At 39.4% G+C, this 23,600-nt stretch overlaps 1 protein-coding gene across 3 annotated transcripts in view; it reads left to right on the top strand.

Moving 5' to 3' along the window:
- BTBD7 (BTB domain containing 7) overlaps positions 1 to 22,820 on the top strand; it is a 60,469-nt gene extending 37,649 nt beyond the window's left edge. The window contains exons 4-12 of one of the 3 annotated variants that reach the window (XM_052783032.1): positions 4,161 to 4,369; positions 5,782 to 5,857; positions 8,132 to 8,292; positions 8,607 to 8,750; positions 8,985 to 9,098; positions 10,656 to 10,845; positions 14,853 to 15,031; positions 15,742 to 16,170; positions 17,864 to 22,820. In XM_052783032.1, the coding sequence (XP_052638992.1) occupies positions 4,161 to 4,369; positions 5,782 to 5,857; positions 8,132 to 8,292; positions 8,607 to 8,750; positions 8,985 to 9,098; positions 10,656 to 10,845; positions 14,853 to 15,031; positions 15,742 to 16,170; positions 17,864 to 18,682 (2,321 nt within the window). In that variant the 3' untranslated portion in view covers positions 18,683 to 22,820. The other 2 variants (XM_052783033.1, XM_052783034.1) reach the window with 2 other exon arrangements.
- The last annotated feature ends 780 nt before the right edge of the window (positions 22,821 to 23,600 follow it).

The following is a 23,600-nucleotide window of genomic DNA, read 5'->3' as shown; positions in this document are numbered from 1 at the left end:
CCTGATTGCCAGCATGGTCTCTCCTAATGTGACAAACTTAATAAAACATTGAATAGCTTCTAGGTTCCAGTTCAGTGTCAAGATAATTCTTACTACTTTTTTTCCTTGGCTCCACTGGTTTGTATGAGTTTAGGGGAAAGGTCTCCACCACAGAATGAGTTAAATCAAGCTAACAATTTTATAGTAAAAACTTTGCTTAATTTCACTTTTGCTAACTGTTGAAGGCACTTAATTTGTCTTTAGTAGGTCTGTGAACTGTCTTGATAAGATCCCAAGCTACTAGCTAGCATGCTAAACATGGGCTCAAGCTGTTTCTGTTTGGAAGGACTGGAATTGCATTTGAGAGAGAAATGGGGAAGAAGAAAGGACTTGTTTGTAGGCAGGACCTATTGGTATCCAGCAAAAGCAGTGCGTGGACTAACCTCATCTGTCCAAAATGTGATAGTCATCTTTCACTTCTTTAGACTCCAAGTTGAATCTCTGAAAAGATAATAATGGTCCCAGAAGCTTGTGGTAGAGCACTTTGGGACACTGCAAATGGATCTTGGAAACGCAGTTGCGGCCTGAATATTATAAAATAGTACTCATAGGAGAAAAATGCTCTATTCCACTGTGAAGAACAATATTGTGGCTATTAGATGACTGCTTTTTTTGCCAAGTGGCTGATTCTTAAAGCAAAAAACCCCTTCTGCCGAAGAAGAAAAGAAATTGGATTCGTTCCATAACTAGAATTGGGTTGCCCCAACTTATTTAGATGTTCAGAAAACACTTTAATTATTACCTCATGCTTACTTCAGAAGAAATACTTTCAATAATCCCACAGTTCTGACACATTGCTCAAATTACTTGGGAAAAGGACTGTTTCATTTGCTAGGCATCCAAAATGAGCTTTTCACCTGATGATGTCATATTATTGGTAGTTGTGCAATAATTGGACTTGACAGAAAAATTGAGACTGAACTGATGCTCTGTTTCTATAAATCAGTGTTGCTCAGATCTTTGGAATTGCATTTCTTATGGAAATGTAGTTTTCTGTCTTTGCAGGGGGCAGGTATCTTTGTTTCAAAAATAAACATCAGATGAAACACTTTGAATGGCATTTGCTTTGAGATAAGTCTCTTTGCTCTTGAGTTTCCTCATGACTGATCTCAGTGAGTGGGTTTACATGCTGCCTTTGAAATGGAGCAGTCCTTAACATGTAATCTTTAGACTTCAGGGGGATGTAATCATCTGCTGAAGTCGGCTTGCATGCAAACAGAATAATTGCATGTAAAAAGTTGCAGGACAAGACTTAGTGCACAACAGATGACCCTAAAGAATTGTTTCAAGCAACTCTGTTTCTTCTTCAGGGAAGCAAACCCCTCTTTTAAGCATACTGCAACTAGTCATGGTTAGCTTTCACTCACCATGCCAGGTTTACTGCTAACTTAGCATTTTCCTTTTTTGAGCCCCAAAAAGGAAGATGAGGGACTCACATGACAAAGTAAAATAACAATGTCAGCCATTAACTATGTAAGTAAAAATGTAAGGAAAATGGTAAGTAAAAATGGATCCTGAAGTGGAAAGCTTCAGACTTCATTATTCCTATTTCTGACGTGCTGAAGTATTCTGAGCTTTTTTTTTAAGGTAGGTTTGTTTGTGTTTTTTTAAACGCTGTTTTTCAGATTCTTGACCAGAATTTTTTAAGACTTCAGAGTGAGGTATATCCTTCAGGCTTCTTGGGAATTCCCCCATCTAGAGGGGGCGGTTTCTCTAACCTGTACCAAAACCCAAGGAGTGTATTTCAGAGCAGTTCTCATACTCTGCTCTCATCTGGTGCCAGTGATGATCGGGCTGGTGTTCCAAGTGCCTCCAACCAATCTTTGCTGCGTGTTCACTGCTCGCTTTAGGCTAGTCCTTACCATGCAGGTTAGAGGTCAATATCTATAGTAAGGCATCTGTTCTTACTTGTAATAACAATATGTAACCTGATGTAATGGGTAGCTCTGAGAAGTGCTGTATTACTTCAGTAATGGTAAAGGACAAAGCAGGTGCATTGAAACATGACTCAACACTTATTCCTTGGTCAAAAGCAAATGGAGAGAGTCTGACTTGCGATGAATAGCATAATGCTACCTTTAATGCATCATTCAGAAATGTGGATGCTTTTGCTAGCCCTTCTGTCAGTGGCTGTATTGATACATGGTCTTCCTTTTCTCAGGTGAATCAGGCATGTGAAAAACAAATCATCCAAGTGCTTTTTGAGGACAGTTTTAAGTATGAACTGGTGTAAAATTACTGTTGGGGGGACAAATTCCTCTAGAAAATAGATAAAAATTGTTTCCAAAACTACATACACATTCAGACATATTCCTGGAATTTGCTGCAAACATTCTCATTGAGCATTGACTGTATTTATTACATTCACTGTACTTTTTTTATATTTAAATTTAGAAAATTTTAATGGTGAAATATTGTTCTTACAATTAACCTGCTGGCTTTTTTTATAGTATTAAGTAGAAATACATGTGTTTAATAGGACAGGTAAACTTATAACCTGCCTCATGTTTAAACTATTGCTTATTATTACCACATTCTTTACTGTTTAAGTTTCCCTTTTCAGTGACTTTGCTCCTAAGTAGTGGTTCCTTTGACAGATACCCTTCTACTTGAAGTAGCATGTTCACTTGTTATTACTTATTCCTTAGTAACTTATCCTTTACATTATTAGTTGCAACAGAAATGGAGTCAATATTTATGTTCTGTATGCTAGCCTACGTAGAAAAGTAAGATTTTCTTTTAATTCTATTAATTGCTGCTAGTGTGTCTTACATGTATGCAACCAGTTCCAAAATATGTAGTATCAGGAGAGCCTCTTTCATCTTTGTCTTGACAAACATTAAGATTACTGTGCTAAACACTTTCTTACTCAGCTTAGTCCAAGAGCTCAGTAATGAGATAAAGTTCTCTAAACAACTGTCAAAGTTTAGTTTTTAAATATCCTTGAACCTGAGAGAAAAATGATGATGTATAAAAAGTAAAATAATTGCAGTGTAAGCATGCTGCTCTGAACTGTCCAGGGACCTCTCATGGGCATAAGCACAGCTGTAATTTTGTGGCTGTAGTGAGCTGAGACTGGAATGTATAATTCTAGAATAGGAATTTTTTTTCTTTAAATTGCTATCTTTATAGTACAAATAGAAATAGTATTCTGTGTGTATGTAAACCAGATGTACAAATGAAATCAGCAAGGTGCTATTGGAGACTTCGTTATCAACATTGTCTTAACTCAGTAACCCCAAGTACCCATGTTTTCAGCCCTCCCACAATACGTCTCCCCTCATTTCTTCCAAATCTGTTCCATCTCCCTTCAGGAGACTTAAATATCCCCTGTCTGTTCTTCAGAAGACACATACTCTGCAAAAGAGTAAATACTAATGCAGCAGTGGGTATGAAGAAGAAACTGTAGCAGACTCACCACGAGTCAGAATACCTGCTTCTTGGATGCTTCATTTTCTGCTTCACTATCAGAGGAGGTGCTCCCTGTCCTGGCACCCTCTGTGCCCTGCTTAGATATGGAGACCGGTGGTCCAGAGCAACCAACCGCCGCTTTCTGCCTTCTCTGTGAGTTAGAAAATGATGCTTTGCTGCCCTCATCCTGTGCTGAGTAGCTGAGTACCAATAATGCCACAGCTCTTGTTTCTGCTCGTCTGCATGGTCTTTCTCAGGAGGGTCCATGTGCAAAGTGATACACACGGAAATCCCACCTCTGTTACAGTTTATAGCCTTCTATTAATCTGCAAACAATAGTGACTCAAATTCAAATCTGCAACTTTAAAAGGTCTTAAACAGTCAAATGATGTGTATTAACCAAAGGAGGGTCTAGCAGGGCTGAACTAGCTTTCCAGTTGTTCATCCAGGCATGCCAGCAGACATGATGTTTCATGTGCCTTTAAAAGGTAAATGACTGTATAGCTGGAATCCTAAACCACAATTAAAATTACTATACTTTTAGTGAGAACTTAACCCTGTTTGCAATGTTGGTCTGTAGGGCACTTCTGTTTTTACTCTCACTGGGAGTCATAGAACCCTTTATATTACAGATTTAGCTATATGTATTATTCCTTCAGGATCAAAGTGCCTCTGTAACAACATCATTGACTTTTGCTTTTGTTTCCTAGGCTGTGAAGATATTATTGCTGAGAGCATCTCACTAGACACCTTAATTGCCATTCTGAAGTGGAGCTCTCAGCCATACGGTTCCAAGTGGGTACATCGTCAAGTGCTACATTTCCTCTGTGAGGAGTTTACCCAGGTCATGACTTCAGATGTCTTCTACGAACTCAGCAAGGACCACCTGCTCACAGCTATTCAGTCTGACTATTTACAGGTAACCTGCAATGCAGAATACAGCTGGTCCTGCTTGAAGCAGGGTATGTTACACCATTACTAGAAGTGCTTGGGAGTAGCTCATTTTAAATTGTAGGCAAGAGTGGGTTTGTATGCACACTAAGCATTCCTTTTATAATATGTTAAAAATGAAATTGAAGTAGTGATTAAGCAAACTATTTTGTACTTGGCTTGTAACACAACCCAAACTGGTGGTATACGCTGTTGCTTAGAAGCCTAATAATAGTTTAGAAACAGCTGCGTATTATTTCAAATGAAGCATTTCTGAACCTAACATTTGCCTTGCCTGTTTCAGTGTTTTACAAAATCATGTGGTGGTAGTAGTTTTTCTGTAACAATGTACATCCTAGTTGGGGGCAGTGGGAGCTAATGAACTAGTCATCATTCAGAAGGCTTAATTTATTTTGGGGGCAACACATAAAAATAACTTTTCTGACAAGTACTGCAGAATTTCTTTTTTTTTTTTTTTTTTTTTTGGTGACATTTCTTCAATGATTGTGTTATAGGGAGAGAAAACCATGCTGACTAATAGAAAGCTTTTGGATTTTTGCTGCCATTTCTCTTCAGGGCAGATGTATTTATAATGATGACCAGCCTTTTATAGCTTAAAGATGACTGGATTTTTTTTTTTTTTTTAAATTATATCTGTCCCAATCTCACCTTTTTTTTTAAAGTATAAAGTGTTAGAGATTATTTAAAGTGTTCTTTTAAAAAAAGTTTTGTTTACTTCAAACATTTCAGGAATTACAGTAACAGTACTGTTGATCTTCCATGACAGTGTGTATTATGACTATATTTCCTACCTTAGTTGTTAAGGAATTATGTAGATGAATTCAAGTTTTTCAGTACGTGATTTTTTCCTCTAAAAATGTTGAGTGATTAGCACATGTATATAGGTGTGAACAAAGCAAAGTTGTTTTGTTTATAGCATTACTGAAAATCTTTCTCTTCACGTAGATTATAATTTAGTTGGTTTGATTATTTTCATAGCTTTCCAGGCTGTGGAGATGCTGAATTTGTAATGTTAGATAAGAGATCCAAACACCCAGTGTTAGAACTGCCCCTTTTCGTTAACTTTAATCATTCAAATTTAATATCTGTAAGTTTTTGTGCTAGACAAATTTTTCCATCTGTAGAAAAATTTTTTTCCCCTCTTCCTAGGGATTCAGTAAGTGACATGAATCTAGAAATCATGATGGTGAAATACCAGTAGTACTACCTTAAAATTTTTGGAGGAAGTGGTATGGCAGATCATAAAGTACAAATACTTCACTCTTGGTACAGTTATGTTTCTTGATAGCTGTAAAAGATCTGGGTACGTGATGATTTTTTTTTTTTTGGTGTGACATTAAACTAAGCATATACAGATTGCTGACTTTCTCTTTCTACCAGGCAAGTGAACAAGATATTCTTAAATATCTGATTAAATGGGGAGAACACCAGTTGATGAAGAGAATAGCAGATCGAGGTAAAACCTTTAAACCACATAGTACTAAACCAAATAAACCAAAGTGTATGGAAGTTCTTTTTTGTGGGTAATCTGTAACCTAAGGAAATTTATTCTTTGTTCGTTGCATGGTCAAAACTAAACAAATGCACTTTTTTTTTAAAGCTTTTGTTCTCTAAAAAACGAGAAAGCAAGCATTCTGAGGAGCTGGGATTGTTTAGCCTCAAGAAGAAAAGGCTTAGGGGGGATCTTGGCCAAGTCTAGATTTTTAAAAATTAGATATTTATATCTAATGGCAGGAAGCAAAGAAAATAGAGCCAGACACTTCTCTTGGCACCCAGGACAGGATAAGAGGCAATGAGGCATTAACTGAAATACAGGAAATTCTGTTTAAACACAAGAAACTGTGAAGATGGTCAGACTGGAACAGGTTGCCCAGAGTAGTTATGGAGTTTCCATCCTTGGAGGTGTTCAAAACCCAACTGGATGTAGTCATGGCCAACCTGCTTTACCCCACTTGGGGAGCTGTGGGGAGGGAGAATGGTGGTGGTTGTGGCCAGACCAAACTTCTAGAGGTCCTTTAACCTCTACAATTGTCTGATTTTTAAGTCTGGTTGATTTCCTGTTATCTCAGAATTATTTTTCTTGTAACTAATTCATCAAATAAAAAAAACCCTGCAGTATCTTTTACTTTTCTGTGCTCATGCAGGCTTCTTGCAGTAGTCTTATTCTTAGTTTACTGTGTCAACCTTTCACTTCAGTTTGAGTACGTTTCTCCCACAGAAATCTGTGGTAGTGAGAAACGAGCCATCAAGTGGCATCAGTGTTTTTCCTAAAGTAGATGTAAATGTATTTTTATTAGCTCAGATGCATATTGTTGCCACAGTGGTAACTTCGAGGGCAATCTCACATGTGTTGGATGTGGGAAGTAGGTTAAATATATACTTCCCAAATAACAAATGCAAGTAGCTTGTAGTTCATCCCCACCACAACCTGTCAGTCAGATAGTACAACAAGAGGAACAGAAAGGGAAGAACCCACCTGTGTAAACAGAGCAGTGCTGGTGTGGCTACTGTCTTTGGAGGGCTGGCCATGTTCTTGAAATCCACTGTTACTGCTTGCGATACAACTGCTTCGTCATGGACATATTGTATGAAATGCAACAAAAAGTCAGTTAAAATAGTGCTTTTAGTGACCTGAATAAGTATTAACCTTATATTTTCAAAACAAGATTTTCTAAGTGTTTGTCTTAAGGTACATTGGAACATAATGCAGCCAGTTCAACAGTAACAGACCTGGACTGGGGAAGAAGCTGCTCATTTGGAGTAATTTTGCAGCTTCCTGGTCTGTGGCGTTCTTTAAGTAAACGGCTCATTTCTTTTTCCTGGAATCATCAGATAATGTGATAAGCAAAAGCAGAAATAAGAGATATGCCAAGTTCTGTCAGATTGGGGCCAAATTTAGTCTAGTAATTTGGTCTAAATTCCTCAGTGACGCTCCTGATTTTGCAGCTCTGAATACGTGGAGGTGTCAGTCAAATACCAGAAAGCATTAGAAATTGTAATGGGCTGTGGTCAAAACTTGAGCTGCCTGTACTGCAGGGAGGATGGGTGTGTTTGACAGGTTTCCTCAAAGAGTGAAGCTAGTCAAATTCAGGTTGGGCACCTAAAATACAGGTGAAGGTAGTTAACTGGGGAGGGAGAATGCCCTGAGTGTGTCATATGTTGCCATGTTGCAATCTCAAGGAAGATACCCACTCTTATCACAGATGGGTATCCTTTGACCAGGAGAGCAATTTGAATGGGCTTGACACAGTTGTTACTATTCTAGGCGCCTTGTGTAACTTGCCTTAATTTATCCCAGTGGACTCTTAAGGCCTTCATTTGTAGAAAATAAGTCTCTGAAAACTGCTGGGGGAAGGGAGAGGAGCTACAGGAGAGAGTCCTTGGGGGAACTGCTAGCAGGGAGGTACAAATGTTTTCATAGCATAGCTCTTGGTAGAGCTTTATAAACATTTACCCCAAACACTATTTTTGTATTTTCTCTCTGGCTTACACTTTGAAACTGACAGCTGTGCAAATGACCCATGCTCGTATAAACTGAACCTGTCTCTATGGATGCTTCATATCGGATTTTAAGGCATGAAATAGTTTTGTGGAACAATGCTGATAAGCACTGTTGATTTAAAATTAGAATTTTCTTTCCTTTTCTATAACTTCGTATTGGCCCTGTAACTCCCACTTTCCTATTTAAACTTTTCGATGTAAACTCAGTATTTCTTGTTCCTTCTCACAGAGCCTAATTTACTCAGTGGTACTGCTCACAGTGTGAACAAAAGAGGTGTGAAGAGGAGAGATCTTGACATTGAGGAGCTGAGAGAGATCCTGTCTCCACTTTTACCTTTTGTCCGCATTGAGCACATCTTACCCATGAATAGTGAAGTACTGAGTGATGCAGTAAGTTAGTAGTCTCATACAAATACTATCTCTGGGTTCTTTGTACTTCAGATTCTACAAAGTTCAGGGGTTTTCGTTTGGCTGGGTTTGGATGGGGTTTTTGTGTTTTTTAAGGATTAACTCCTAAAGTGTTATAGCTCAGAGTAATATGTGTATAACCCTTTTTCTGGTTAAATTTTCTGTTCTTTAAATCTATCAGAAAGGTAAAGAAAAACCAGGTGTGTAAGGATTCAGTGTAAGAAAATGCATTTCTTGCAAGTTTTTCCCATATTTATGTTAAAAAACCCCATAAAACTCTTTCTTGATTCTTAAAGATGAAGAGAGGCCTGATTAGCACTCCTCCTTCAGACATGCTACCAACATCAGAAGGTGGAAAGTCAAATGCCTGGCTGCGGCAAAAAAATGCTGGAATATATGTACGGCCAAGACTGTTCTCGCCGTACGTGGAGGAGGCTAAGGTAATAATCATTAACAACACTTGGCTGTTGTTAAATTGGAGTCATCAGGGGGTTCTGTAAACAGGGAAAGATTTTGGTGTGTTTTGTCTCTCTTTGCATGTACTGGCCTAAAATACTAACATTTTCAATTTAACAAGACTTACAAGATTGATCATCAGGCTCAAGTCTCTAGAACTGGTCAGAAAAATTTCAACAAAATTTTTTTTTGTCGAAATTGAAATGTTTGCGAGACAGATCTTGATGAAATTCCACCGGAAACAAAGCAGCGTTCTGAGGGAAACCTCCCTGGTTTCCAGCCAGTTTGCCGGCCCAGCTCCTCGGCAGCCCTCCTGGCAGGCGGATGGCAAGGTGAGAGCCTGAGAGTCCCAGTTTGCAGCTAGTCAGCAACCTTGGTGCCAGGTCTTTCAGGCTCCCCAGCTCCCACCAGAGCTGGGTGGAGAGCTACTATTCCACTCGGCAGAGGACTCTGATATTTCATCATCTTGTTTGAATCAGAACATATCCAAAATTCTTTCGATCCTCCGCAAAATGGAATAAATATCTTGTGTCCAATTTGACTGAAGTCCTTTGTGTCCTGCTCAGGCAGTAGCTTCCCTATTTAATATCTTGCATGAGGACTGTCAAAGTGAAGATCTTGTAGCATCTCTGATGGTGATGTTTGGTGACAGAGCGGAGATGGCTCTGTGTGGGACAGAAATATGCCATATTCTGTTTGACAGAATGGGACCCTTGTAGGTCACTAACTAATGCCACCACTTGAGGCAGCTCTGACTTAAGTCAAGAGCTTGTGAGTCTCAGCAGTGCAGGTGACTGCAGAACAAGAGGATTAGGTAAACCTGTGCACATCCACATTGCCTGCAAACTCTGACCACTATTCTGGTGAATTCAGAGCCTTTGCCCTATGCCTAAGAACTAAAATATTTTCTAAGGGTGTGAGTTGTTGCTGACAACTTCTTCAAGGGAGGGGAGAAATAAAAGTACTTTGCATTTTGGGCACAAAGGTTAGAAAGCACCAGGTGGCACTAAAGCAGCAAAGGAAGACTAGCCAGTTAAAATTTTATCTTTGTATCTTGGATTGTTAAAACTAACAAAAATGTCTTAAAGAACATGTGATAAACGCTTTGACTCTTTTAGTTTTCAGGTATACAGTATGGGAGTGCTTTAGTAGTAATCTTAAAGTAAAAAGTGTATTCTACATTCCACCACCACCACCCACCCCACCCCCCGTCAGGAATCCTACTTGTTTCTATTGGTTTCATATTATGTTGTTAGTATTTTTAAATGTATCATTAGCTGTTTAACATTAGAGGGAGGACTCTCATACTTACTATCTGGTAACTATACTCCTATTCATAGTTTATTGTGAAATGCAAAAATTGCGGAATTTTTGTGATTTCTGATTTTTTTAATTGTTTTTTTAGCTCCCCTCTTAGCCTCCCATTTTTTGAAATAAATCCATTTAATATTAAATGAGAATCTTAAAAGGGTATGCATAAATCCCTTTCTGTTCTTTAAGACATCTGAGGGAAACACGTTTCATTTTCACACTAGCTCCTTCTGCTCAGTGGCACGGAGAGTTGAGGCCTATAGGCAGTAATTGTCTGAGACAAAGTCCTGAGGGTCTGGCCTTGAGAAGGTTACTTCTAATCTGACAGGTACCAAATAAACAAAGCAACCTTCCCAAACTTTATTCACCTGCCTGCTCTTAGCTGTGAAACTCAATTCTGATCATGACTGGAAAATGGAATAGAAAATGCTGTGGAAAAGCCAAATACTGTTTGGGACCTGGAAAAGTTACAGTTTAGACATTCCTAGACTTGTGGCCTTGGGACTGCGTTTGCAGCAGGTCTGGGTGGGTATGTGTTTGCAGTGCCTTCATGAGGGCTCTAATGGCTGTCGTTGCAGTCAGTACTGGATGAGATGATGGTGGAACAAACCGATCTTGTTCGTTTGCGGATGGTCCGAATGTCCAATGTGCCCGACACCCTTTACATGGTAAACAACGCGGTGCCGCAGTGCTGTCATATGATTACCCACCAGCAAGTTAGCACTAACCAGTCCAGTCCTCCTTCAGTTATAGCCAATGAGATCCCAGGTAAGGCTGCTAGATCACTTGCAATGCCAATTGCTCTCGTGTGAGTGGATGGGGGCTTGGGGCCAGGGAGAGTGAATGTGAGTTATTGGATATTATGGTTTCCTCAGAGAGTAGTACTGCACCATTTGGGCTTCTTCCCACTTAGCGGTAGTCCCTTTTACTTTGGTCTACTCTGAAGACATTTAATTATTTTTGGATGGCAGAGTAAGTAGTTAGAAAATAAGCTACTGGAGGGGGTAGTATTTTAACGTGCTTCAGCTGAGCGATTTGAAAAACCTTGGACTGGTTAAGCTTACTGTAGAACACTTGCTGGAGTCTGACTCTGTTCTTAGACTGGTTCTCGGTTTTCTACAACCAGTTGTCCAAGATGGGTAAGATCCAGAAGGCTGGAAAATGGCAAAATACTGATTTCTTTTAAAAACAAAAAGCAGGGGAGCATAACTTGTAGGGCAGTCAGCTTAACTCAGTTTGCCAGAAAAATATTGGAAGTAGGCACTCAAAATGCACTTTTTTTCAGTTTATGAAATCCACTTTAGCTTTGAAGTCAAACCAACTTCATTCCTGGTGTGGCAGAGTAAGCCTTTATAGGTGAAGTAGATACAGCCTCTCTTGACTTCAGGATACTTGGGGTGACATTCCCATGGGCAAGCCAGGGAAATATAGTCATAAAGCTACTGGAATATATTTTGTCATTTATGCATTTGATCTTTTGGTGTCAAACTGAAAGAATATCTGGTGGGATTCCCAAAGTGTCTAGGTCTTCCCACCTTTCCCTCATCCTATTAACACTCAGTGTGCATAGAGAATACATGGGCAAAACTTGCAGCTGATGACAAGTTGGGAGAGTCAGTGGATGTTTTGGAAGCCAGGATTAGATAGCTAAATGACCAAGATTAAATTTCAATTCAGTGAAGAAAGTGGGAAACATTGTGCTTATGTAGGTGTGACCATCTGTGTGCGTACAGGAAGGCTGAGGGAAGCTCTGTGGAGAAAAGCCTGAAAGTCAACATTATACAATTCCATAAAGAACAACCGTCATGCTAAAATACAAAAACAAATGTGCTGCAAGACATGTGAAGTAATTTGGTCTCAGATGGAGCATTGTGTTTAGGCTTTTAAATGTCCATACTGGGTCAGGTCAACGATTTGTCTGTCTTGTCTGGTATCCTTATTCCAGCAGTCACCAGTAGTGAATGCATAGTGAAAGTGTAGCATAAAAAGCACATAAAATAATTCCCTGTAAAATTCTGTGTGCTCTTCAACCATTTGCAGCTTGGAGATGTCCTATGGTGGATGATGTTTCTGTGTAGTTAGTAATTTTAAATGCGTTTTTTAATCCATGAGCTTATGCAGTCTTTCATTAAACTTGCACAAACTTTTGGCATCCATTTTTAGATCAAAGTATCACATTTCAGTAGATATGGATCAGTTTCGGAGTCTGTAGAAAAGCAATAAGGATGACATGCCACCAAGAAAAGTCATCTTCCTCCTTCCACCACTCCCCATTCCCCATTTTATAAGCATTTTGTATATCAATTATGTCTCCCTTCAGTCAACTATGTTGAAAAGAAGTAGATAAACTATTCTTATAGATGCTGGAGCTGGGACAAAAATAATAGGTTTAAATTGCTGCAGGAGAATTTAAGTTGAGGTGTTAGGAAGATTTGAAACACTGTTTAGTTAAACACTGCAGTAAGTTTTCTAGGTTTGTGGAATGGTTTTGATCTATCTGTTTCTTGTGATTTGGGAAGAGACTTGATAAAGCCTAAAAGGAGCTTCTGAAAATTTCTGTAATTTGATAAAGGTACTAACTGTTTGTTTAGAAACTTGCAGCTGTGCCATCTCAACAGTACATTACAGTACTCAGACCTTTTGCCCCTCTACAGAAAAACATAAATATACTCACTATGAATTGAATGTAAAGTATTTCATCATAAGATGTGACTTTGATAACACTTTGCTTGATCTTAGTTTACAAAGAAGTTGAGAAAGGAAACAGGTTCTCAGAGGTCTCCAATGTTTTGCAAAAGTTCTCGTGTTTTGAAAAAATCTGGCTCTGTTGGCAAACATGAGACATCTTTACCAATCTGAAACTCCACTACAGCTTGATGCTGTATAATTTAATATGTAGGAGTTATTGCCAGCCCTTTGATTTGAGCACGGATATGAGCTCTGAGCCTGGCCAGTAGTTGGAACACAGGTATTGTCCTGGTAACTGCCTGCTTTGCTTAGTTCTGTAATTAAGCAAAAGAACTGATTGTTTTGCCAATGCCTTGTGCTAGGAAGGGTAGATGGAGCCCAATTAATTTGAGGAGATTCAGGCCTGTGCCAACCTGTAACTTGTACAGGAATCCATCCCAAAGCATAGATGGAGCACAGGAACTGCCAGAGAGAGAGCTAGGCAACATTGCCTCCGTGCCCCTTAGGCTGGGCTCTTGGAACAGGGGGTTCTTTACAGCTTAGGTATTCTCCATCTGTCGCTTGCATCTTTCTTGTGCCCACTGCCCGTGGACTATATTTGCATAAATGCTATTGGCATCATGTTTTAGTGCTGCTCTTGCAACACTATTCAGAGTTCAACCTCTGCTGAAGTCTGTTCTACTTTGAGGCTAGGTTCAGCAGGTAATTGGATTTCCTTAGGTATTTTCCAGTTTCAGTTTGAATTAGAAATCCTGCAACTGACTTGAGAGAATTGTATTTTTTTATATATGTAATCTCTCTTCCATGTGTTTCACATGAATAATAGTAAAAAAACTGAAACAAACCTGGGTTTGAGAAGATAGCACTTTTTAATTAAAAACTTAGATCATTTTTATGCCTACTAGTTTGGAGAACTGCTTCAAACTTCTCTCAAATCCTGTTTTTTTCAGTGTTAGCAAAATGCTAGTTGTAGCTAAACATCTGGCTGCTAAACCAGGATTTTTCAGAACAATTGGAGTGTGTGGAGGTGTTACGGAGGCCACAGTGTACTGCCACAGGAGGGTAGCATGGAAGACTTATTTCCAAGACTTGAAGACTGGGGCGGGGGAGGGAATATTTTGCACTACTTACACTTACCCTTCATGTACCAATGTAAACTTTGTGAAATTGGGACCAGTTGTAGTTGCACAGTGTTGGGTTTTCTCCTTCTCTGTAATGCGAATGTCTTTTCACACTGTTCTTGCTGTCTGATCCATTTAATTTTTATGAGCTTTTGTTACGGACATCTGGTCATGGCAATATATAATGCTTGTAAAGCTGGTAAAGGATCAGATGCCAGGACTTACGTATTCAGAAATCTGGATTTGTCTTCTCTTATGATATGCGCATTTTCCTGAGGACAGAAAGACCACAGAGAAATATCATTCATCATCAAACAGCAGCAAGAAGTGACACGAGGAAGTTTTGCAACAGGATGAATACCCCAAATTATATATTATTTCCTTTTGGAAAGGTTTTTTTTTATTATTATTTCAATATGACTGCATAAAACAACATAATTTTAACAAGTTTATGTTGGCTTACAGTTTCTTTAACTTTTTTAGAGTGCTTTTTCTGTAGTTACATACTGGTATTATGGTCTTGTGATTATAGAATTCCACGAGAAGTATGAAGCATATGCCAAAAAAATCAATGAATTCTTGGCCTGTAGAATTCATGAGGGAACATTCAGTTGTTATTTAAGATATCCTGCTCCCACCTCAAATCATGAAATTCCTGCATCATAAAGGGTTTACCAAGAAGGCTGTATTTGGCTCATTCTAGCAGAAGCTGGAAAAATGGTATATGGCTTTATCATTTGTATGATATGTGTGTTATCCCTTGTGGCTTAGTGATGCTCCAAGGAACATGTGTTAAGTCAAACTGTTCTTGGTAGAATGCTTCTTAAAAAAAAAAAAAAAGCCAAGTCAGCCTGATGTTAAATTTTTCCTTCAGAATTAAATCTAATCATTGCAATCAAACTTGTTGTCTCTCAGTTCAAAAAGTAATCTCTATTATCCCCATTTTGTTCTCTATTATCCCTCCAGTTCCCAATCTCCTCATTGTAAAAGAGATGATCAAACGGCTGCAGGAGCTGCGTCATACTGAGCAGGTGCAAAGAGCGTATGCTCTTAATTGTGGAGAAGGCGCCACAGTCAGTTATGAGATTCAGATTCGTGTGCTGCGGGAATTTGGACTTTCTGATGCTGCTGCTGAACTCTTGCAGGTATGAAAAACTGCTGTATAAGACAAATGCTTTGATTCTGTTCTGCTTATGAATTGACTTGAATGTGTAATCTGCAATAAAAGAACTATTTTGTGTGTGTATGTGCAGGTGCAAAAATGCTTTGAAATGCCTGCATAACTTTAGAACTGTCCAGATGCAAATTACAGTGAGACTGCTGTATTTGATGTATGTTTTTATAAATGTGTAAGTGCAATGTATAAATGTTTTTCTCAAGTTGTTGCCATTCAGGGTCCTCTTTACTGCCACCAATTTTGGGGACAAAAAAAATCTGCTGAAGAGGCTGTTGATGAGAATAGTCAAACCATAACTAGAAATCTAGATTATGATTTATTCTTGAATCAGAGAGGAGAGGAAGTCTTAACTAATACAGTAGATCTGCATAGTATGTATCAGGACTGGGAAACTGGAAATCCCACTTCTGTTTGTACATTGCCGTTAAAGCAAATGCATTTGTTGGTCAACTTATTCACACAATGAATCTGATGCTTCTTGTCCTGTTCTTAAAAAAAAAAAAAGATCTTTTTTCTGTTGTAGCCATAATCACCTTGAGTGTTGGTAAGGTTTTAAGTGGCACAACTGGCCCGTTACTATAGTAGCAGATTTCTAGTTCCAATGTGTGTTAGTTTAGGAGATCTTTCTAGATGACTTCCTACTTTGTTTTGTTACATGTTGAGTTTTTTCCTTTGCAGAATCCTCACAAATTCTTTCCTGATGAGCGATTTGGGGACGAAAGCCCACTCCTGACAATGAGACAGTCTGGACGATGTCGTGTTAACAGCACTCCCACTGCAGAAACCATGTTTACAGAACTGGACTCTTTTGTGGCCTTCCATCCACCATTGCCCCCTCCTCCACCTCCATACCACCCACCAGCAACTCCTATTCATAACCAGTTCAAAGTGGGCTGGAAACAAAGGGTGCCAAGTCAACATCCCTCCCGTTCCTTTTCTTACCCGTGCAATCACTCACTATTCCATTCCCGAACCGCTCCCAAAGCTGCACCACCTGTCTACTTGCCCAGTGTTAAAGCAGCACCTCCTGATTGCACTAACAGTACAGGTCTGGGGAGACAAACGGTGGCTGCGGCAGCATCAGTGATGGCAGCTGAGAAGCAAGTAGTAAGTATTATGATTTCTCCTCTTCTCCCTATCTCTTGCCACTCAAAGTAGTTTACAGAGAAGAGCTGGAGAGAATTCTTATGATGAAGTAACTTGGCTTTGTTAAATAAAAGAGCATCTTTGTTGGTTAGGAGAAGAATTCTGCATCCCAAAGACATGCCCTAATGAACATTCCAGGGGCAGGAGCATTTTGGAGGGGCAAGGGGGACTCATGAATCTTCTGAAATGCAGTTTGCTCTACATTAAAACATAGCATAAGTCAACTTCAGTAGTGGACTGCATGCTATAATTCATGGGTAGAAACAGTGATGATATTTTGGCTATTCACAGGTAAGTAGTCCTGAACTAAACAGGTGTGTATAAAGGGAGCCTGTGGAGAATGTGAAGGCCTTAACAGCTGTGAAAAAGATTTAAAAATGAATAGGCAAGCAGGAATTGGTAATCGCAAATACAAAGGGGTTCATTACAGCATTTAAAGACAATCATAGTTGCTGAACTACAGTATGATGTAATGAAAACACTGAACTATAACATACTGGACAAAGACATAGCTTTGTGAAGTACATGAAATGCTAAATAAAGAATTTGGTAATTTATTTCTGCAGTGAAAAAACTGTTTCAGTGCACAGTTACGTCATAATGAAAACCTCTTCAAGTGCAGATTTGATCTGGAGTTCTGAATGGAAATACGGATTTTTTTTTTTTTTTCCTTTAGCAATTGTCCTAAATATATTGCACTCCGTATTATAATTTAAGTTAAAATATTTAACTTTAAATTAGAATGGTTTGCCGTTATTTGTTCAAAGGTGGGTTTTGCAGCACATCTTTCTCTTGATGAATACTGACTTCACTAAGGAAACCATATAGTGATCTTCTTCACATTAGAAATGTTTCTGCTAGAATGTTTCTATAAAAAATGCAAGGAGAAGCATAGACCTAATATAGGTGATATTTTTCTTCTGTATTCTTTCTGTAATTTGTGAGTTGCTAGTAATCAATGATTACTAAAATTGCTTTCATTAAGAATGATAAATTCAAGTAGAAATTTTAACTTCTGTCTGGAAGGCTGTAATACGCTTGTCTCGTTGCAGGCTTGTTTATAGGTGTAGGTGAGAAGAACGCCATGCAATAACTTCCATGCACTTTGTGGATCTAGTCAGCACTGAACCGATGCTCCCCCACAAGCCCTGAAGCTGTCATGCATACACACACATGTGCCTGCAGTTAACTTTAAAATATGAAATGCAAGCAAAAGGGTTGCATCTATAGTGATGAAATACATGTTTTGTGGCTTCCCTGTGCTGGAACTCTGTGTTGTAAAAAACCATTAACTTCTGCACTGAGTACCTTGTTTAGTTTGATAATCGCAAGTGGCATAGAGCAGGCTTACCTTCTGAGAGTTTAATGGTACATTGTCATTTACCGCATATTCAAGACAAGATGTGTTTAAGAATGAACTACTATTGTGGCACAACAGCTTCATGACGGAAAGAAGTTGTCTTAAGCTAACAGGAGGGTGAAGGTTGGAGTATACATGTGTTCTTTAAACAGTGTAGGAAACTTGCAGGCTGAGGTTCATCTAGGCAAAGGTGGATTAGGAAAATGCTGTTCTGAATTACAGAAACCGTCCTAAATACAGTTTGTGTTCTAGCTTTTGCTTTATTTCCATGGACCAATTTCTTTTCTTTTCCAGTGTACTCAGCCCTTGCTAAATGAACTGATGCCAGATATCGCAATGGGTGTGTCAGCAATGTCTTTAAAAGACAGAAGATTACCAGAGCTCACAGTTGACACAGAATTAAGCCAGACGGTTACAGAGGTAGGGCCCGGTCCACCCCAGCACATTTCATGTATTCAGAACAGACACATGCCCACTTCTCGAAAGAAACATGCAATAGAGCAAAAAATAGATGCTCGAGAAAATCAGCAGGAATATCCTGACTTCTATGACTTCTCTAACGCTGCTGCATGCAGACCCTCTACTCCAGCACCCAACAGGCACAGCCCTTCGCCTTCACAAGGCATGTATTTTGGCCCAGATTTGTATAGCCACAATAAGGCATCACCAAGTGGCTTAAAGTCAGCCTATCTATCCTCCCAGATATCTCCTAAAAAGCAAGAGGATTCTAGGAGGGAATTCCTGCTCTCCCAAGATGGGCATCAACACAGACAAAAGAATGAGCCAATACACCTCGATGTCTTAGAACAACCTCCCCAGCGACTGGATTTGGCATTGGCTACCCAGGAAAATGGTGGTAATGGCCCAGTTCACATCAGGGGAAGAACAAAAATGGAAACTGATTTAACCTATGGGCTGACCTCCAACAGACCTTCGCTCTCTGCATACACCTCTGAAATGCAAGAGGAGAGACCCAGTAGGAGACTGGCAGATGATGAGCCATTGGAACATGGAGCACAGAGAAACGCAGATTTGGAAAGGGAAGATGCAGTAAGCAGAGGAAGGAGGTCTCCAAGCAAACCAGACTTCCTGTATAAAAAATCTGCCCTATGAAAGCAACCTCCACTATTTCTCTGTGCCTAAGAGTTGTAAGCATCCCATTCTCTGCAACTTTTGGCCTGACTTCTGTCAGACAAATTCATTCATGCCAGCAGATAAATTCAGCTTTGCTCACTTCTTTTGTACCTACATTGCTTTATTAGAGACAGCATGTTATCAGTTTGTTTTTAATGCTGCTTCTGGTTTTATTTTGTGGGAAATTTTTTTTGAGCAAATTTAATTAAGCCTTTAAAAAAAAAAGCTGGTACCTTTTTTCTACAACCTGGTAGCCTTTTGCACCTGTACATCTATTTTAGTGTATTAGTTTTGTACTAATATGTTAAACTTTATTGTCACATTTAAAGGACTGTATTTTCATACTTTTGCATTTTCCCTTTCACCTGCCAATTCCTTATGTGCATTGGGTTGCACATTATGAAATGTATTTTCTTATGAGATAGTAACAATGTGTTTATTTTTTAATTATAGGAATTCCAAAGAACAGCACATCAAAATACTGCATTTTGAGTTAGATTTTTTTGTTTGTTTAGATCTGAAATCTTCCTGATTTTTACAACTATGGCAAGAATCCAGTGTGATGTTTTGTTTGGAAGTTCTGGCAGCTGGTCTTATCCTTATATAGCAAGCCCACTTCAAGAATTATTTTTGGGTTTTTAAGAGTCCGGGGGATATTTAGGAGTCCAAATTCCAGTGAAATTCACTGGGATCTGACAGTCTGATTCTGTTTTGCTTTCTGGTTCAGCTGTGACCACGGAGAACTCCATGATCACCCAGAAGCACATTAGACAGACTAGAATTGTTCATTTGCCCATGCAGAAATAAATCTAGAAATACTGTAAAAATGATAGTAATAACTTGTTCTTCCAGCTACCCATACGTGGGGGTAAGTGAAGACCGGAGTTGAGGATTTGTGCTAAATCCTGGAGTGTCGGGAAGACAAGGCATAGTATCTTCGCTGTTGCCTGAATGGTAACCCTCCACTTGAGGGTTCCCTCGCCAACAGAGGCGCCAAGGTGACGGCTCATTGCCTTGCTTTCTCCTGCCTATGATTAAAAAAGGGCTTCACTCTTAGTGATGTCGTTCAGTGTTCCTTACCTGATCTGAAGTGTTGCTGACTTCATAATTGCAGCTGTTCTGTGAACAAAGTCAAAGTGAAGAGTAACTGCTCTAGCATCATGAAATGTGCAAAGCTTTAGCACTCTTACATTACACTTCCATTTTCTGACTTTGTGCTTTAAAAAAGCAGAAGAGATTCATCTATTAACATGATATGAAGAGGGAATGATAGTGATCTGGGCTGCCTCCCTGCCTCTGGGTTGGGGTTAAGCAATGCGCCGGGTATAATGGTTATAAGTGCATCCTTAATACTTACCATGCAGTTTTTACCACAGATTCATTGTATTTAGGATAGGGATCTGATGCTACTGCAGTGTAGTGATTACCGGTAAAGGCCTGTTTGGGTTTTTTAAATGCAGTTTCTGTAATGAAGAATCTCCCTGTAGTAGAAAACTTTAGTCCCAAGTGTGACCTAAGGACTACTTTAAGGTTAGGTTGAGTTGTTTCCTGCAGTTCAAAATGCTTAATGCTATTTAAACAGGTATCTTGCTGCAACTTTACTTTTAGTTTTAGTTGATGGCAGATTCTTACCTAACCTGCTTCATTAAAGTATGCAAGGCCTGGTAACACCACCACAACGTTATTGAAATATATTGAATACTGCATTTCCAAACTACCAAATAGCTTCTAGATAAATGAAGATATGGGTGTTTGAACCAATAAATCCTCATGTCTCCTGCATACACATCTATAGGCCTCCTGCTTCTGTGAAAGCTCTGCAGACATTCCTTTTGAGATGCAGCCATGGAAGGCATGGTGTAGGATTGGAGGAGAAACTTAGCTAACCTGTGCAGGTGATATGTCTTGTGGGTGAGGGGAGGTGTTTGGGTTTTTTTCCTCTGTCAGCCTTTTTAATCTGTTTTTTTTGACCATGGTCAAGACAATTGGTGGTCCTGGCCTCGTCACCAATATGTAGTATTCCCATGGGACTGCAGCATAGAACATTGTTAAATGCAAGAAGGTGTCAGTGGGGGGACGGTGCTGCTGCTGGTTAGGGACTGAGGTTCACTGGGTTTCCTCTGGAGATTTGGGCACAGTGCTGTCTGACTGCGTAGCTCTAACCAGACACTTGGGTCTCATGCTCACCAGCACTAGAAACATTAACTTTCATCACACACAAAAACCCTGAAACTCCCTGCAGTTGCATCATATGTATGTTGGTAGCTTAGTTACTGAAAAGTCATAGCTGTCTTCAGAAGACTTAGTATTGTGAAGAATTTATTTTTACCTTAAATCGATAGATGTACTTTGAGAAAACTATTTTAGTTACATAATTTGATGTGGCACTGTGTGCCTGGACAGAGGTGGGGCTGAAATCTACAGATGTAACTTTTAAGCTTGAAATTTGTGGGGTCGTGGCTGATGAAGACTGAGAAGTTTTGAGGTTATGGCTTGAGGGAAATCATGAAATGCTTTGGCTTTGGAATAAGCTAGTGAGAAATGCCTCTGGAGGGGACATGTCTGCATTTTAGAATACAAAACTGCTTCTGAAGTCTCAGAAGCTGAGCAGTATTAAAAAGAGAATAAAGTGTTTAAAAGTAGGTGCAAGATAAAAGACAAGTCCTTCTGAGGCCACAAAGACAATCAGGCCATGTAGACAATCTGTGTTTTCACTTGTGTATTTTGAGTTGGGAAGAAGATAGCAGCTAACAGCAGCTGATTCAAAGTGGAAAAGAAGGATTTGTCAAATTACTGGAACTCTATTTTTGTACTCCAGTGTAGGATTTCCTACTAAGTTGGATGTGCAGAGGGAGGGGAGAGAGACCATCTTTATTCTTCATGGAAGCATTATTCAGAAGCTAGCGTTCATACTACATCGCACTCGCAGAACACACCTACCTGTGCTACCTGCTACTTTGTGTTTTTCTCTGTCTACTGAAACTTTGGTGCAGAAGCTCGTTGTTTACATGAAGCACTTTCTGATTAGGCTGGAGATTAACACCTTTTCCTCCTGTAAATTTGATGGAGATAACAGATTACTGACTATATTTTGCTTGAGGATAGAGGTATGAACATTTAAGTTTTCTTGAATGAGGAAGACTCGTGCTCCTTGCTCTATTAAAGAGAGAGCTCAGACTTTTGTTTAGTGAGCAACATGCAAAAACTTCTTATTCCCCTTTCCCTAACCCCCTCCTCTTTTCCTTAACATGTGGATGAAGAACTTAATTCCTGAAACAGATTCTTCCTTTGAAATGTTTTGTTGTTCCACGGAGTTACTGTAGTTGTGTATTAATAACTGCTGTGTTCATTGGCAGTTTCTTGTATTTTTCCTGTTCTTGAGGAGTTTCACTTCTGAAAGTTAAGGCTGTGGCCACCTGTACTTGTAAGCCTTGGTTTTTGGTCCTGGAATGTCCCAAATGTTTGTCTTATGGGTTTCTTTGGTTTGGGTTTGGTGGGGGTTTTGGGGGGTTTCTTATTTTTTTAATTGGTTGGGTTTTTTTGGAAAGAATACTTCTGCTGTTTGAGGCACTGTTCTTTCTGCTAATAATTATATGCTTCTGTGGTAGAGGTGATGCTGAGCTCTGCTGCACGCAGGGAACAGCTGAGAGAGAAAATTTAAAACCATATTTGGGGTTTCTGTAATTATCTGTACCGCCAGAAGGTCGCCCTGCCTTTGGCAACGTTACGGTTTTGTTTCTTGTCCTTGTATTGTTACTGGTATAAAGTCAAGTGCCTTCAATGCTAAAGGCTCAGAAAACTTTCTTAAACTGACTTCATGTCCTATGCAAGTGTTTTTTCTACAACCTGCATAACCAGTACTTTGTAAAACTTGTTTACGCTTCAACTGTACATAGTGTTTTTAAAAAAAAAAAAATAGTATTTTTATTTAGGTACCTCCAAACTTGAATTCTAGTCTTGTGTGATGCATTGTAAAACAATACATTTCTCTTTTGAGTACCATTACAGTTGTAAAAAGGTTTTCACTGGTTCTATTTTTCTACTGTTGCTGAGAAGCATGTAACACTGACTTTATCCTACATATAGTTGGCATTTCAAATAAATGGCTTGTATAGAACATGCTTGTGCGACTTCTTCCAATTAACTGTTACCTACAGGCTGCTGCAGTGCTGCCAGCTGACACTCGGGCTAAACCGACTGTGCTGTTGTCATCATTCCAAACTTGCAGTGACCGATGGCCGAGGGGAAGGGAGTGGTTTGATGCGGACAGTAAAGGCTCTTAAAACTGACAAGGCTTGTTGTTCCTTCCGGAGAGAAAAGTGCACAATAATGCCTTGAACATCAAAGATATGATACAAACCAGTGTAAGAGGACTTCAACATTAGTGGCACTGTTCAAGCAGCTCATGAAAAAGGAAAAGCACTTCACTGGAGTAGTTCAGTGAGTTCTTCTGGCTGGAGCTTAATTGACTGAGACTATTCACTGTTGAAGGCAATAGGATTACTTGTAGTCAAGGCAGTGGGACTTAGCCCTTGATCTAGGAAGTGTGTATTTTCTCAGCAGAGCCGCTAGTTAAGTACCCACCATTCTCTTCTGGAGTTGCAGTTATCCTGCATCAGCTGAATATTCATGACATCTCTTTCACAGAAACAACTGCTTCACTACTTCAGAGAGATGACTCAAGTCTAGAAGTGTGTCATCCAGCAGCAGAAAACCTTGACTAGTCTCACTTTGATGTACAACAGCAACATAACTGTGGGTTATGTCCTGACATAAAGTGGGGGTGGGCAGAGTACTGCGTGGTCTTAAATATTAATTATTGACACCTTCATTCCCACATCCAGGAAGTTGAGTTCTAGGAACAACTTCCTAAACTAGACATATTTAACATGTATTG

Source organism: Harpia harpyja, chromosome 3 (assembly GCF_026419915.1).
Source record: "Harpia harpyja isolate bHarHar1 chromosome 3, bHarHar1 primary haplotype, whole genome shotgun sequence".
NCBI classification, from domain to species: domain Eukaryota; kingdom Metazoa; phylum Chordata; class Aves; order Accipitriformes; family Accipitridae; genus Harpia; species Harpia harpyja.
The sequence above is the reverse complement of the archived record's forward strand: the minus strand, read 5'-3'. Positions and strand labels throughout refer to the sequence as shown.